The sequence below is a fragment of the Podarcis erhardii genome (assembly GCF_964252035.2).
Source record: "Podarcis erhardii genome assembly, chromosome: 1".
In the NCBI taxonomy this organism is placed as follows: Eukaryota; Metazoa; Chordata; class Lepidosauria; order Squamata; family Lacertidae; genus Podarcis; species Podarcis erhardii.
Window position 1 is genome coordinate 17562056 of NC_138497.1, and position 15372 is coordinate 17577427.

Genomic DNA, 15372 nt, shown 5'->3' on the forward strand with positions numbered 1-15372 from the left:
TTTTTTCCTTTTTTGGTTGTTTAGTTACAGTGGACATGATTGCAATTTGGCCTTACCAAAAGCACTGTCCACTTGTTACAAGCTGGTTGAGAGGGAGCTTGGGACCATCTCATCCAAGTCAAGCTGCTCCTTCTGCCATCACCATTCTGACCAGCGTGATCTCTGCAGCAGGAACCTCTTTCCTGTGAGTGGAGGCTCCCAGTGCAACTTGGAACCTTGATCAGTCAGGGTTGCAAATTGCACAGGCAGCCTCACCAATTCAGACATTCTACTGAGCACAATCGGTGGTGATGGTGGAAGCAGGAGAACGAAACTTTTATTTCATAGCTAAAGGCGCAGCCCTGAGCCCCTTTTCAACATGCTTGCCCTCCACAAGCGAGTAGTGTGTGAACTAAAGACCTGCTGTGTTTCTGCCTGGCGAGTTTCATTTGGGCAGTCACTTACATCTCAGTGGTTCTAAGAACATATGACGGTTGGTTGATGAGTCTTTCTGCAAATGATACCTGGCTAGTATCTATAAGTTGTCTATACTGGACTTTGGGGGGTTTTGTCAAGCCCAGCAAGCAAATTGTTACTCGTTTTTGCCCTGCAAAGCAAGGGAAACTAATAATAATAGCTATTATTTCTCAGGGGCAGCATGGACTGCTAAGAGATTATCACAGTAGAGACACTGTATACAAAGGGCAAAAAAAACCAAGCCTTTCTGATAACTGGGAAGTTAAAAATCGCCAAGCGATGCTGTGACATCAGCAATGTGGCTGCAAGACAAAGGACATCTTTGTTTCTGTGTTTATATTGTTGAGATTAAGAGCTGGTTATCTCTCTCTGTGTGTCTCTCTCTCTTTGTCTCTCTCTCTCTCTCTCTCTCTCTGTTGTTCATATAATCTTTCAGCATGAATTAGTCCACAAACTATAACCCTCATTGAGTATTTCCTACACAACAGGTTCTCAGGTTTGTGATGCAAGCAGAAACAAAAGCTTCCTGTTTCCATTTTTGTCTTCTTTAAGTAGTGAGCATTAGATACTGCATGAATCCACAGTTCATTGGAACTCTGCATCAGTAGAGATCTGCCGTTTGGGTTATATGCATCGGACCTGTATTCCATGCACTGAAAGCACACTGCGCCAACCTAATATTTCTTTGCTAGTTACAATCAAACTAGTTGAAGGTTGAGGTGCCACAACAGGTGAGTGTGGATGGGAAATTGCAACTGGAGCATTGTGACCTGCCATACGTTCTTGTAGCAAATCATGTTGGTGTGTCTGGTTCATGAGCTTTCGTCTTTTGTTTCGTTTTTGTTAACAATGGTGCAGCTAATCAAAGAGAGTTTATTTCTGAAAAGTGCTAAGAAGGGCTGCAGTGAATCCAACCCTGCTCAGACATCTTGCACAGCAGTTTACGAATGCTGGTGTAAAGGGAATTGTTTATTAATCATGCATAGCAACTGTACAAACTGAAACCATACGCAATAAAAACAGGGAGATCTTGCAGAACAAAGGCTGTTTTTGCCGTTATTACCTAGTGTTTAGACTTGTGCGTTTTTGTGTGTGAGCACTCAGAAGATGCAAATATTATCAGATGTTGCACATAAATATAGGCTGGTGGAAATCACTTTAACTTTGGTTAGGGGACACTTCTAATACAATAATACAATACGATAATCTTTATTGTCATTGTCCCATACAGAACAACAAAACTTGTAGTGAGCTGTTTGTGGAGCAGACGCTATATGAAGCAATATTTGCTAGCTCTTGCAATAGTCTCAGGTCACCGCAAACTCATGGGCCAGATGGACTTGCATGTTCTTGTTGAGGACTGTACAGTTTCTAATGGTATAGTACAGCGGTTCATTAAAGTGCTGGAAACACTTTCCAATGAGCTACACGTTCAAGGGTGCACCCTCAGTTCATGCGGGGGCACAATTGGGCTACATCCTTGCCCATTGTGAACTGAGAGCATGACCTCAAACAACCTTAGGTCCCTAGGTCATTGGCCAGGCTAGCTGGGGGTATCTGGAGTCTGAGCCCAGCAAGGGCTGGGGCCCCAAAGCTGGAGCAGTGCATACAGGGAAGTTCGATAGCGGTGCCCCTGCTGTCTTTTTCAGGAAACCTATTTGCTGTTATTCATCAAAAAACTTTTCATGAGCTTCTGAGTAGCTCCAGGAATTCCCAATGCACAGCCTGAAAGCCACTGCTGCACAGGAAAGGAATCTCAACAGGAAACGAGCAGTGAAACCAGATCACATGGCTGAATCAAGAAATTCAGTTCTATCACCTGTGTACTGGAGGAAAATAATGAGTTTTTACCCTAAAATGTGGGTTAGTTTCCCAGTGTTGTTCTCAGCACTGCTTTAAGAATTGTCATTGTAAGATTTTAATACATTTGAGCTTTAACAAAATAAAATTACACTCTAAACTGTTTACAATCAATATCGCTCTCTCTCTCTCTCTCTCTCTCTCTCACACACACACACACACACAAAACCATGTGTACCTGCCAACTTAAGATAACACGAAACTTAAGAGTCCACGAAAGCTCACGCCTGCAGCAGACAAATACAGCTTCCCTAATGAAAATTGGGGAGAGCAGGGTAGAGAACGACAGTTTCACATAATTTAATGTGAACCACCTAGCACTGTTTTTGCAAAGGTTTGCCTAAGGGTAGTTCCAATTGCCTGAGCATGCCGTGATACTCTAATCCAGCATGCCAAATTCCCTTAGTGCTCACAAAAGCCAGTTCCCCTTGCAGAGCTTGTAAAAAAGCACTTGTCTGGGAATGAATGAGATTGCAATGGCATAAATGGGAGAACAGAATTAAAAGTGCCGACTTTTCCTTGTCAAGCAAAGCATGTTGTAAATGGAAGGCCATTAATAGCCTTTCATGCAACATGTGCCTTCCCACTGCAAGCCGCAGTTTTCCAGCAAAGCAATTCTTGGACATGGAATGTTACATGTGGTGTCTTGTTTCTGCCGGTGGCCTTGAGCTTTTCGTGCATCTCTGGTGAACAGCTCTATTGTTTGTTCAGTAACGAGTAATTTGGGGTCAATGAAATGTTTAGAACATCAAACTCTTCCATTGCCCATCACTGGCAAATCCAGATCTCTGTATGTGTTCATTTTTCCTTCTGCCTTTACACTTGCAAATTTTTAGCTTTAAGCAACTTCAGGCAGCGATAGTCATGTGCACCTGTTTCTAAAGTGAGGCGTCCATGTCTGGATATGGAAAACAGATGAACCCAGAATTAAATCAGGGATGGAGAACCCTTTTTCAGCAGGAGGACCACATTCCTTTCTGAGCAACCTTGTAAGGGCCAGCAGCCAGTGATGGGTGGGGTCAGAAGCAAAGGTGAGCAGAACAGCGTATGTGTGCAATGAATATTAAGTTATTATTAAATTTATATACCATCCTTCATCAAGGGACCACAGGGTGGCTTACCTGGGCCCCCAGGTCTTCATCTGGGGCCCTCAGAGCGCCCCTCCAAAGAACGTTCAGCAAGTGACAAGAAGGGCAGGGCCTTTTCAGTTGTGGCTTCCTATCTGTGGAATGTCTTCCCAAGCCTGGTGCCAGCATCCTTTCCACACCAGATGAAAGGTAAAATCTCTCTTCTCCCAGGCATCTGAAGGATTGCCGTGTTGCTCGATGATACGTCTTGCTTCTGACTTTTTTTTTTTTTTTTTTTTTGCTGCTCCTGTTTTGCTGGGTCTGTTCCATGGGTCTTTGTATGGTTTTTATTGCAATGCGATGTTCTTTTTTTCAGAAAATATGTCATGCTTTATGTCAGTTGCTTAGGGACTCTCTATGTAGCAAGTGCAATGCAAATCGAATAAATAATAATAATTTCTCAATGCACAGACAGCTTTCTCGAAAGAAATTCGGTTGAGCATTCCGAAAGGAAAAGACCGCTTTGGAGAGCTGATATTGCAGTGAAGCAGCCTTTGCCAACCTGGTGTCCTCCAGGTGCAGGGATGGGGGAGCCTCCAGCACAGAGGGCAACTGTGGCCCTCCAGACCTCTCTGTTTGGCCCTTGAGACTTTCTAGACCACGCCCCTCTCTGGTCACACCCCTCTCCCTAGGCCACACCCCTCACTGGTCCTTGAGTGTTTTTGCCTGGCTGGAATGTGTCCTTCAATTATAATAATGCCCCTTGAATGCCTGGATGGAAGATAGAGAGGGGTGCACAACTGTGTGTAGAAACTACCCTACTGTACAAAGATGAATTTAGCATTCGTTGTCCCACCCGTTTGTACATGGCCCTCTGATGGCAAAGGTTCCCCGGCCCAGCTCTCGAGGATGCCAGCTAGCGATGGCTGCAATGCACCCTTTATTTCATCCAGTGTTCGCCTAGCCTAAGCACACCTTCGTAAGTAAAGAACACCATCATATTTGCAGGGAAAGCGCGTATGGAGTTTAGTCCGAGGCCTTTGAAGAGGACTCTCACCCCCTCTTCTCTTATGCTGTCCCTCACACAGTGTACTAATCCGGAGTATCTGCGCAGGCCCTCGCCATCCACCTGCATCCGGGATTTGATGACATCCATTGGGGTGGCCGTGCCCCAGGCCAGGACTCCAGCGCAGCCTCCAGAAAGAAGCACAGCCCATAAGTCTGCAAAACGTAATTATAAGCAGCGTTAAACTGACAGCAAGATAGGTTTGCAGAGGAGAAACGGGCATTGCTCTTTAATTAGAATGCAGAATGTTGACATGTGTTTTGTTGATTTTGATTATTATTTTTTGGACATTTGAAATAGTTTTTATTTATTATTAAATTTCTTAGCCACTTTATCTTGCCTGTGGCAACCCAAAGTAACTTACAAACAAAAAAACCCACATAGATACATTAAAACTAATTGTGGGTAGGAGAATCTCCCTGGCTTGCCCTTGGGACTGCAGCTGCTAATAGACATGCTAATTTCAATGGGTCTACTCTTGAGTATAACTTAGCTAGCTATGCCCTCTTAAGTAGTGGTATTATTATTGTCTTCCAGATCAGCAGTGGGCAGACTTAAGTCTTGTGGGGTCTACTCTTTTCACGCCCAGAATCTCAAGGTCTACCAGCTTGAACCAGATGCCAAATAGTGGCTAATCCACTTTCTGCTGCCCCTGGCCAAGTTCCTTATCCTGACTCAAGTCCTACCTAAGGCTAGTTCCCACAAGCAGCAGATAAGATGATAAGGCTCTACTGTGGCGTAATAGGCAGAGAGGTTGATGGCCATGAGAGAGGCCTAATTTATGCAGGGCAGTTGCTTCCAATCAGCTCTGAACTATGGAAGGAAGACTGTAAGAAGATACTTTGCAAGTATCTCATATTGGGATTAAGCACACAGAGAAATCTGCTAATGAGCTTCGAGAGCAGATATCCCCTGTTGGAATTATATGTCTTGCTGCCTCTTTGACCTGCACTCCGTAGTCCATGCACAAGATTCTTGACATACCTTCTGTGAAACATCAGGCAGGCCTTTCTTAAGAGGCTCTGCTTTCTGAAGCTTCCCCTTTCTCCGGCATCCGGGACAAGTGGATTCCCTTTCTCTTCAAATCCTAATTAAATTTGATTGAGCGGTCATCTAGCTGGCCGCTGAAAGGTTCTAAATACGTTCAGCTTTCCCACATCAAAGGCTGACTATACTTCATATATTTAAAGCACATAGCTTCTCCCAGAGCTTCCTGGAAACTGTAGTTTACCCCTCACAGAGCTACCATTCCCACCACCCTTTACAAACTGCATTGCTTTAAATGTATGGTGTGTACACAGCCTTGGTCTCTACGGCTTGGTTAAACCAGGTTGCATGATTAAATCAGCCAGTTGTGCAATCCATACACAACATTTACGGGAATCTCCATGTGAGAGCCAGACTCGAAATCAAGTCCCATTGATTAAAGTGAGTGGGACGCGGGTGGCACTGTGGGTTAAACCACTGAGCCTAGGGCTTGCTGATCAGAAGGTCGGCGGTTCGAATCCTCGCAACGGGGTGAGCTCCCGTTGCTCAGTCCCTGCTCCTGCCAACCTAGCGGTTCGAAAGCACATCAAAGTGCAAGTAGATAAATAGGTACCGGTCCGGCAGGAAGGTAAACGGCGTTTCCGTGCGCTGCTCTGGTTCGCCAGAAGCGGCTTAGTCATGCTGGCCACATGACCCGGAAGCTGTACGCCGGCTCCCTTGGCCAATAAAGCGAGATGAGCACTGCAACCCCAGAGTCAGTCACGATTGGACCTAATGGTCAGGGGTCCCTTTACCTTTACCTAAAGCAATCTATGGCCTTTTAAACTGGAGCGGCGGGGTTATTATTTTGTTTGTTATTACCGGTGCTTTTTTCTGGGGGTGCTCAAGGGGTACACAGAACTGGCACCTTTTCTTTCTAGAAGAAAAGCCTTGGTTTAAAGTGTGGCACTTAGCATGAAGTTGTTACAGTGAGTACCAGAACCATTTTTCCTAGAAGCATCAGCTGCCACTGCTTCCCAATGAGGCAAGAAATTTGGGTGGGACACAGTGAATCCACAATGACTTTCCCTTGCACAATGGGGCTTGCCACTCCTTCCTCACACCCTGCCTCCCCCGCAAAAAAAAACCCCACTTGTTCTGGAGATCCCCTGGACTAGTACACAGGGAGAGGAGAGATTGTTCCACCAGGCAAACAGAAACTGATCATTTGTAGCAGTGCAACCTTGAATTCCTCCCTCCGTTTGTAGCTGTGCACTCTTCCTGTTCCATGTGTCAGCACAAATATTCTACCTTTATATTATAAAATAAAAACCCATATGCATGAACAGGCTATCCTATTTCCTCAGGCTAACCTACTAGATAGACTGTATAAATTGTGGGAGGAACACAGAGAGGATGGAACTCCACCCCACCCCCCACCCCACAGGGATTATTTGTGTGGGGAGGGACGCTGACTGATGTTCTGAACATGTTCTGTATTTTTGCTTTGAACAATTGCTAATTCTTCGGTTTCTTTTTTCTAAAGTCAGGTCCACCTGTGATTGTGATTCAACTCATTGCAGCAATATTGACTGAGATCGCTTATAGCTTTATTATTTCCCCATTTAATAAGATGTAAAAATGTGCCTGAAATACTTGAGACATTTGTCATGCTCTGGCCCCCCATCCCGGCCCAGGCACCTGTGAAAATGCTTCCAGGGTCGCTGGCCTCTCCTCTCCCTTCCTCCTTCCCTACACGTTGCATGAGATGGGCTATCATGCCTCTGGGATTAGTGAAGAGCTAAAAATAAAATCCATTTCATCATTTAGAAGGTGCCTCTACACCCGAGCTGTATAGGCTTTAGCGATGCATTTGAAAGGTGCAGTTAGCCGGCATGACTGCAGTTAATAAGCATTCGAGGGGGAAGTTGGAGAGGAAGAGTTCTTGGATGACATCAGAGGACGCGGCCTCTGAGTTAACCAGTTACACAAGAGAAGCTCAAATAGAATTTCATAACAGGCGCTCCGAGCATATTACACAACTGGAGCAAATTGTGCCAATGATAATACTCTGTTCTAATCATTCCCATCTATTTTCCGGTTTGAGTGCCGCTGCTTACGTAGCCAAAACAGCAGCAGCAGCACCTAAGTGCAAGAGGGAGGTGTCAACATCCAGCTTCCCCTGTTTGCTGTAGGCATGCAAACCCCAAGGGGTTACAGAACGGTAGAGAGAGGACTTGACACTAGAACTTGGGGACATCCAAAGAAGCTATAGGCTGGGAGATTCAGGGCAGACAAAATTAAGAGCTTTCTCCCACAGAATATTTAAAAGAGCATTGGGCAAATTCACAGAGCAGGCAGCTATCAATGGCTGCTAGCCATGATAACTCAGCGCCGGGAACAAACACTCTATATGAAAGTTGCAGAATTGTGGTGACTCCAAGGAAGATGCTATGAAGACAGGTTTTTCAAAACTCCTGAAACAAGCCCTTCTCATTTAATGCACACACCTGCTCTGTCTTTGCCCGCTGGAGTAAGCCAGTCGCACAGGACGTTGTAGGTGAGGAAATAGACGACAGATGAGCAGCAGTCTCTCCACATCAGAGCCAAAGACCCCTTGTATAGACCCCTGAAACCTTCCTCCTTCACGACAGTCCGCAGGCAGTGCACAGCTCCTTGGTACTTAGGCTTGGAGATCAGGACGTGGGGTGGAATAGCCAAGGGATCTTTCTGGATCTGTAGTCTCACTTTGGCCAACTCTGCAGGTGACATTAGCACAACCTGAAGGGTGTAATTAGGAATTAGTGGTCTAGAAAGAGATGTTTCCTGTAGAAGCTCATCACCCACACATGCCCAGACCAGACCATGAAGATACAGAGCCTAGGGTCCAAACTCATGTATTATGGGGTGCCCAAACTTTTTTCAAAGAGGGCCAGATTTGATGAAGTGAACATGTGTGAGGGCTGTGAACAAGCTGTTGAGATTTTTTTAGGATTGAAGTTGTTGAGCTTTTTTTACAATGCTGAACTTTTTGGGGGATTTTACCTCAGGACATATACTGCCAGGGGGGCTGGATTAAATCGACCGCCGGGCCATATTAGACCCTGAAACAGACTTTGGACGTGCCTGCCTTAGTGTATATAGATCAGAGGTTTCACTGCAAGAGCCTAACATGCATAGTCTTCTGGAAACTAATTACACGAGTAATACAATCTTGTTGCTCTTCTTCTTGTTATTATTTATAAAATTTATATGCCACCCTTCAAAGATCACAGGACAGTTTGCAACATTAAAATACACAATGAAAACACAAAAGTACATAACAACAACAAAATGATGAGGGACAGATGATATAACACGGATGTTTTCCACAGGGATCACTTTCGATAATCAAGAAACTTCAGTGCTTTAAGTATAACACGTTACATGAACACCATTACTGGTCTGTACCAGAAGAAGCCAAATCTAGTTGTCAGGGGACTGCCATCAGCTCAGAGGTGAGAGGTGGAAGGGCAGTTGTGTGAGAAGCAGCTCTTCTTCCGGGGAGGAAGGAAGCCACGCCTCCGGTGGCGAAGGGATGCAGGGCTCGGAGGATGCAAGGGAGAGCCTGAGCAAAGCGGTGGGGGAGGCAGGTCCCCCTTTGCCCATGCCCTCTCTGCGCAGATTCTGCTAGTGACTGAGCAGACATGGAAGTGAGTCGTTCTGCACTGTGAATGTTTTTGCACCAATAATAAAGCCTTGAAAAGACCAGTGGGGGTCTTGACTGTTCGCTCTCGAGCAACCACAAACACTAGTGCTCTTCAAATGTTGTTGGACTAGAATTCCCCTCATCTGTGAGCACTGGCCATACTGGTTGGTGCTCAATAACCAGAAGGCACCACTTTAGCTACTTCTACATAGCAGAATCTACAGCAAAACATGCCTCTCCCATATCTGTCTCTACAGCCACACCAATGGTTTGACTTCATCCCCAAAGGCGCACTCCTCCATTGTCTCCCAGGACAGATAGGTGCCAACCTTATTCCAGTTTAACCTTTATGATTTCCTCCCAAACAATCCTGGGAACTGTAGTTTGTTAAGGGTCTCCTAACAACTCCCAGCAGCCACAACAAGCTACAATTCCCAGGATTCTTTGGGAGAAGGCATGACTGTTAAAGTGGAATAAGAGTGCTTTACCAGGACACCCCAAAGGCCAAAAACGCCAAAATTAATAGATTGACTTGCCTTTTTCTTAAATTGATTGTATTGCACATATACATAAATCAAAATGCACAAACTTTAAAAAAAAAAGAAAATACAAAAGCTTATGTAGAGAGAGCAAAAAAGAAAAGAATAAAAGCAGAAACTCCAGAAAGGAAGAAAGAAGTAAGGGATATAAATATATGCCTTTTGTAAGTACATTTAAATCTAAAAAAGAAAAAGAAAGAAAAGAAAAAGAAAAAAAGGGAGCATACATAAAACAACATTAGTTCATTCTTCAATAAACTAAGACATTTCAAAAAAAGAAACACACTTATTGTGGACTTCCGCCAACTTCACAACAGTTCATTATTTCTAATTAAAGTCTACCTGTCTGTATTTCAATAAATCCCTCATCCCATTCAATAAATTCCCAAAGAAAAACGCCAAAATTAATTGATTGACTTGCCTAAGATCTAGGATGTGGGTAGGCAAACTAAGGCCCGGGGGCCGGATCCAGCCCAATCGCCTTCTAAATCCAGCCCGCGGATGGTCTGGGAATCAGCATGTTTTTACATGAATAGAATGTGCCCTTTTATTTAAAATGCACCTCTGGGTTATTTGTGGGGCCTGCCTGGTGTTTTTTACATGAGTGGAATGTGTCCTTTTATTTGAAATGCATCTCTGGGTTATTTGTGGGGCCTGCCTGGTGTTTTTTACATGAGTGGAATGTGTGCTTTTATTTAAAATGCATCTCTGGGTTATTTCTGGGACTAAGTCTGGCCCCCCCACAAGGTCTGAGGTACAGTGGACCAGCCCCCTGCTGAAAAAGTTTGCTGACCCCTGATCTAGGACAAGGCACTGCCTTTCACGTTCCCGCCGGACGTCAATTCTGCCTTTGAAATCTCAATAATGTATGGCAGCCCTAGCTTTGTGTGTGGCTTTGGCCTTCTCCCAACCAGATTGGATTTGTGCATAAACTTTCATTCCTTGCAGTTAAAAACAAAACAAAACATTATTTTACTCGTAACCTACCCGGATTGCACCAGTAGCAGCTGCCGCAAAAGACACGTCTGCCTTTGACGGCTTTCTGTCTGCAGAGCCATATCGAAATCGGCAGATGTTATAAAGGATGTTTTTGTAGATGCCAAAAGAGCACGATGTAATAAACGATGCAGTTATGACAGTCATCGACACCCCTCGGTAGAAACCCAGCACCTGGTTTGCATAGAAAAGTGAGAAGAAAGGGTTAGCCAAGCTAATCTTACCTAACCTTCCCAAGTCTCCATAATATGAAAGTCACAGCAGCTGGTTTTTTTCTTTGGCTTTCTAGTAATAAGGAAATTAATTATAATAGAATAAAGGACACCTCACAGTTTGTCTTTAGGTTTGGTACTCATCGAGGAAAGGAGAAGGTGATAGTTCTGTCGGTAGAGAATTACTCTCTTAATCTGAGGGTTGTGGGTTCAAGCCACACATTGGGTGAAAGATTCCTGTATTGTAGCAGGTTGGACTAGATCAGAGTTTCCCAAACTTGGGTCTCCAGCTGTTTTTGGACTACAACTCCCATCATCCCTGGCTAGCAGGACCAGTGATCAGGGATGATGGGAACTGTAGTCCAAAATCAGCTGGAGTCCCAATATTTGGGAAACACTGGACTAGATCCTCATGGTCCCTTCCAACTCTACAGTTCTATGATTCTATGAAACCTCTAGGTCAGGGATATGTAACCTGTGGCCCTTCAGATATTGTTGGACTCCAAATCCCATCAATTCCAGCCATGATGGGAGTGGTAGTGCAGCAACATCTGGAGGATACCAGGATTCCCAGCCCTGTTCTAGGTGCTTACGAGGCCCAGTGCACCCAGAATCAGGTTCTTGTTCACAGGTATTCTTAAACACAACCAACCTTAGCCTTAGGGCCAAACCCTAACACTCGATGCAGTTAGCAATTGCACAAAGGGGTTTTTAGAATTCAGGATTGGGGACCAAATCCAGATTGAAACATTGGTGTGGGAAACGGATTTTTAACCTCTTGACCTCCCCCCACGCTACATCCCTGAATTGGACTGAAAGTCTCTTATTTGCATTGGTGGCAGGTGGAAAGCTCTCATTTGCTGAAATAGATGTGTGGGGGGCAATCTGCTTCAGGACTGCTGTAGAGAGCAAAGTGTTAAAAATCCCTCCCCTCATTTTCCACCCAACCCATGTCTGCAATTAACTGTTATTCAGCCATTCACACAACTGTGTGAAATATGCAGTGTTAGGCCACAATAGCTCTGTCCCAGAGTCATTGTAATAAAGCCATTCCTTAATGTTGGACAGACACTGGGTTTTTCTCTTAAGAACTGTAGTTTGCCACATCAACCTACAATTCCCAGCACCCTTAACAAACCACAGCTCCCAGGTTTCTTTGGAGGAAGTCATTTGCTTTAAATGCGCATTAAATATGTTTTAAATGTATGGTGTGGATCCGCCCCAAGTCAAGCAGACATGATGAAGCAAATCAACCCTTCATCAACAGGAATTTTACCATACGTACTTTTTCAGTTCTGTATGTCTCTCTGATACAGTGCCATATTCCACGATAACTTGTCTGAGTCTGAATCCTCACCTGTTAAATGGGACAATCTGTCATTCATTTCATCTTGGGGGAAAGAAACATTTCATTGGTAATTTTGCAAGTGGGTGAGGCATCAAATTAGCATGAAAAGTGAACTTATTGCACTAGGGTGACAGAATGCTTTAATCCATTGCACAAAGCTGAATGTCAAGGAACTGCCATCAACTCAGGGGCGAGAGGGGAAAAGCCGAATGGATTACAGAGAGCCCCCAAAGATTGTGGGAAGCAGCACTTCCTCAGCGGAGGAAGGTAGCCACACCTCTAGTGGAGAGGAGATGCAGGGCTTGGAGGAGGTGAGGTGGTGCCAGGACACCTTGCCTGAGCAAAGCGGGGAGGAGAGAGGTCCCCCGTTACCCACGCCTTCCTTGCGCAGTAGGCTTTCGCGCAGAGAGGGGAGGCGCAGACTGGGCATCAAGAAACTACTCTGCTGGGGAAGGTTTAAGGACCGCCCACTCTCAGATTCTGCCAGTGAATGAGCAAGACACGGAATAGAGGCGCTCTGCTTTCCAAAAGTTTTTATCACCAATAAGAAAGCTTTAAAACAGACTATTGCAGCATATTGCCTGATTGTTCTCGAGCAACCAACCTATACCTCTAACACTGAATTTATAGTATGTGCTTGAATCTCTCCCACAAAAGAGGGACAAGATTGGAGGCACCTACAGATCTCACAATGTAATTTCTAGTTTGGTCCTGAGAGTATGTTGAAAGGATTGGGAGAAGCTGAGGAAGCAGAAAATGGAGGAGTCCTGGAATTCCTCCTGGCAAACCATAGTTTATGAGCTGTTGGGTAGAGAAACCACTGCAGTGGTGAAAACCGCCTCACACACTCATCCTAGCTGCTTTCAGCTCTGAAACGGGGTGGAGAAGAGTTCTCTCCATTTTACCTTGTGACTTGGGAGATTTGATTGTAGTTAAGAAAACTAAACTTTGAAATACCTTGATTGTGTCCAATGGATATCCGACTGCAGCACTAACACCACCTGAAACAGTTAAATTCTAAGTTAAATTTTTAAAATTAAAAAATTGCACCTTAGAGACCAACTGAGTTTGTTCTGGGTATAAGCTTTTGTGTACATGCACACTTCTTCAGATACACTGAAACAGAAGTCACCAGACACTTATATATTGGGGGGGGGCGGTTCTCAGGAGGGTAGTAGGAGATGGGTGATTGACTCAATGGGTATGGTAAACCTGTTGATGACTGTTAACAACTGCAATTAGTCCTACAGGAAAAAGGAAGGGATAGTATGCAGGTGACCAAAAATAGCTTTAGCATACGTAATGAGACAAGAATCCAATATCTCTATTCAGACCAGGTCTCTCCATAGTTTTCAGTTTAGTATAGGTAAAGGAACCCCTGACCATTAGGTCCAGTCACAGACGACTCTGGGGTTGCGCACTCATCTCGCTCTATAGGCCGAGAGAGCCGGCATTTGTCCGCAGACAGCTTCTGGATCATGTGGCCAGCATGACTAAGCTGCTTCTGGCGAACCAGAGCAGCACATGGAAACGCCGTTTACCTTCCCACCGGAGCGGTGCCTATTTATCTACTTGCACTTTGACGTGCTTTCGAACTGCTAGGTTGGCAGGAGCAGGGCCGAGCAACGGGAGCTCACCCCGTCACGGGGATTCAAACCACCGACCTTCTGATCGGCAAGCCCTAGGCTCTGTGGTTTAACCCACAGCGCCACCCGCATCCCTTTCAGTTTAGTAATACGTTGTAATTCAGCAACTTCTCTTTCAAGTCTATTTCTGAAATTCTTTTGTGATAAGACAGCTGCTTTGAGATCTTGTATAGAATATCCTGGGAGATTGAAGTGTTCTCCTACTGGCTTGTCTGGCTTGTGATTCCTGATGTCAGATTTATGTCCATTTATCCTTTGGCGTAGGGTTTGGCCTGTTTGTCCAATATAGAGAGCTGAAGGGCACTGCCCTGTATTTCGACTGCGTCAGACCAAGACGGCTACCTACCTGAATCTGTAAGTTAAATTGTTTCAGAAGCGATACATTCACCTCACAGAGAACCAACTTCAGTAAGACCAGAAAACTTAAGCCACATTCACTTTGCACTTAAGCCAGGTGTGTACATTTGAGACAGGCGTTGCACATGTGCGAAATGAGCACATATGGACAGATGGCAACGTCATGAACAGGAGTTCCGGCAGGGCTGAAGGAGGAGAACCAAAAAGTGCATTGGGTGAAGACATCTCCACTCCCTCTCTGATGTGTACAACACCATGCAGATGTGACTTAAGAAGAAGAAGAGTTTGGATTTGATATCCTGCTTTATCACTACCCGAAGGAGTCTCAAAGTGGCTAACATTCTCCTTTCCCTTCCTCCCCCACAACAAACACTCTGTGAGGTGAGTGGGGCTGAGAGACTTCAAAGAAGTGTGACTGGCCTAAGGTCACCCAGCAGCTGCATGTGGAGGAGCGGGGAAGCGAACCCGGTTCACCAGATTACGAGTCTACCACTCTCAACCACTACACCACACTGGCTCTCTTAAAACACAATGGGAGAGATAACCTCATGGCATTTTAAGCTGCTAATGTGAACATACCCTTACTTGCAAGTAGCACCTTGCAATGTATAGAATTGCACCATTAACCTTGTCAAACAATTCTGCACATGGTCCACCCTTGTAATTCTACCCCACCTCCAAAACAAAACAAAAAACATACTCTGAAATTGGGGGTTGTAGGTCAGCATCCCTGATCACGGGCCATGCTGGCTGGGACTGGTGGGAATTATCGTACAAAACATCTGGGGGCGCCAGGGTGGGGAAGGCTGCTGAATGAGGGTCTGGGTATTCAGATCTCTCCACCACACCACAATATGCATAGTTCATGTTGTACAACAAACACCGCAAGTACAATAAAGGGTGTGTTGGTGTGCAGTCTTTCAACCCATAAACTGGTATAGCCAGGTTTTGAGAATTGTGTCTACTAAGCTCATAGCTTATAGCATTGAAATGGGTCAGGGAGGGGATAAGGTTGATTGGCACATATAAAGAATGGTAACAGTACACATTCTTTGTACTTCCTTAGCAACAAATGCTATCGCTATATATATTTACAATAATACAAAGATGTTTATGTGGTTGTTTGGTGGAAAATTGCCTTTCCACATAGCACATTCAAAGATTCAAATAC

General features: G+C 44.9%; 1 protein-coding gene across 4 annotated transcripts in view; it reads right to left on the reverse strand.

The window, feature by feature from the left end:
- Window positions 1-1404: 1404 nt before the first annotated feature.
- Window positions 1405-15372, reverse strand: part of SLC25A47 (solute carrier family 25 member 47) — a 40099-nt gene continuing 26131 nt past the window's right edge. For all 4 annotated transcript variants that reach the window (XM_081865615.1, XM_081865612.1, XM_081865613.1 and 1 more), the window contains 5 exons: window positions 13156-13199; window positions 12136-12207; window positions 10630-10812; window positions 7926-8196; window positions 1405-4604 (listed from right to left, as the gene is read on the reverse strand). In XM_081865615.1, the coding sequence (XP_081721741.1) occupies window positions 4324-4604; window positions 7926-8196; window positions 10630-10812; window positions 12136-12207; window positions 13156-13199 (851 nt within the window). In that variant the 3' untranslated portion in view covers window positions 1405-4323. The remainder of the gene's footprint in view (window positions 4605-7925; window positions 8197-10629; window positions 10813-12135; window positions 12208-13155; window positions 13200-15372) is intronic.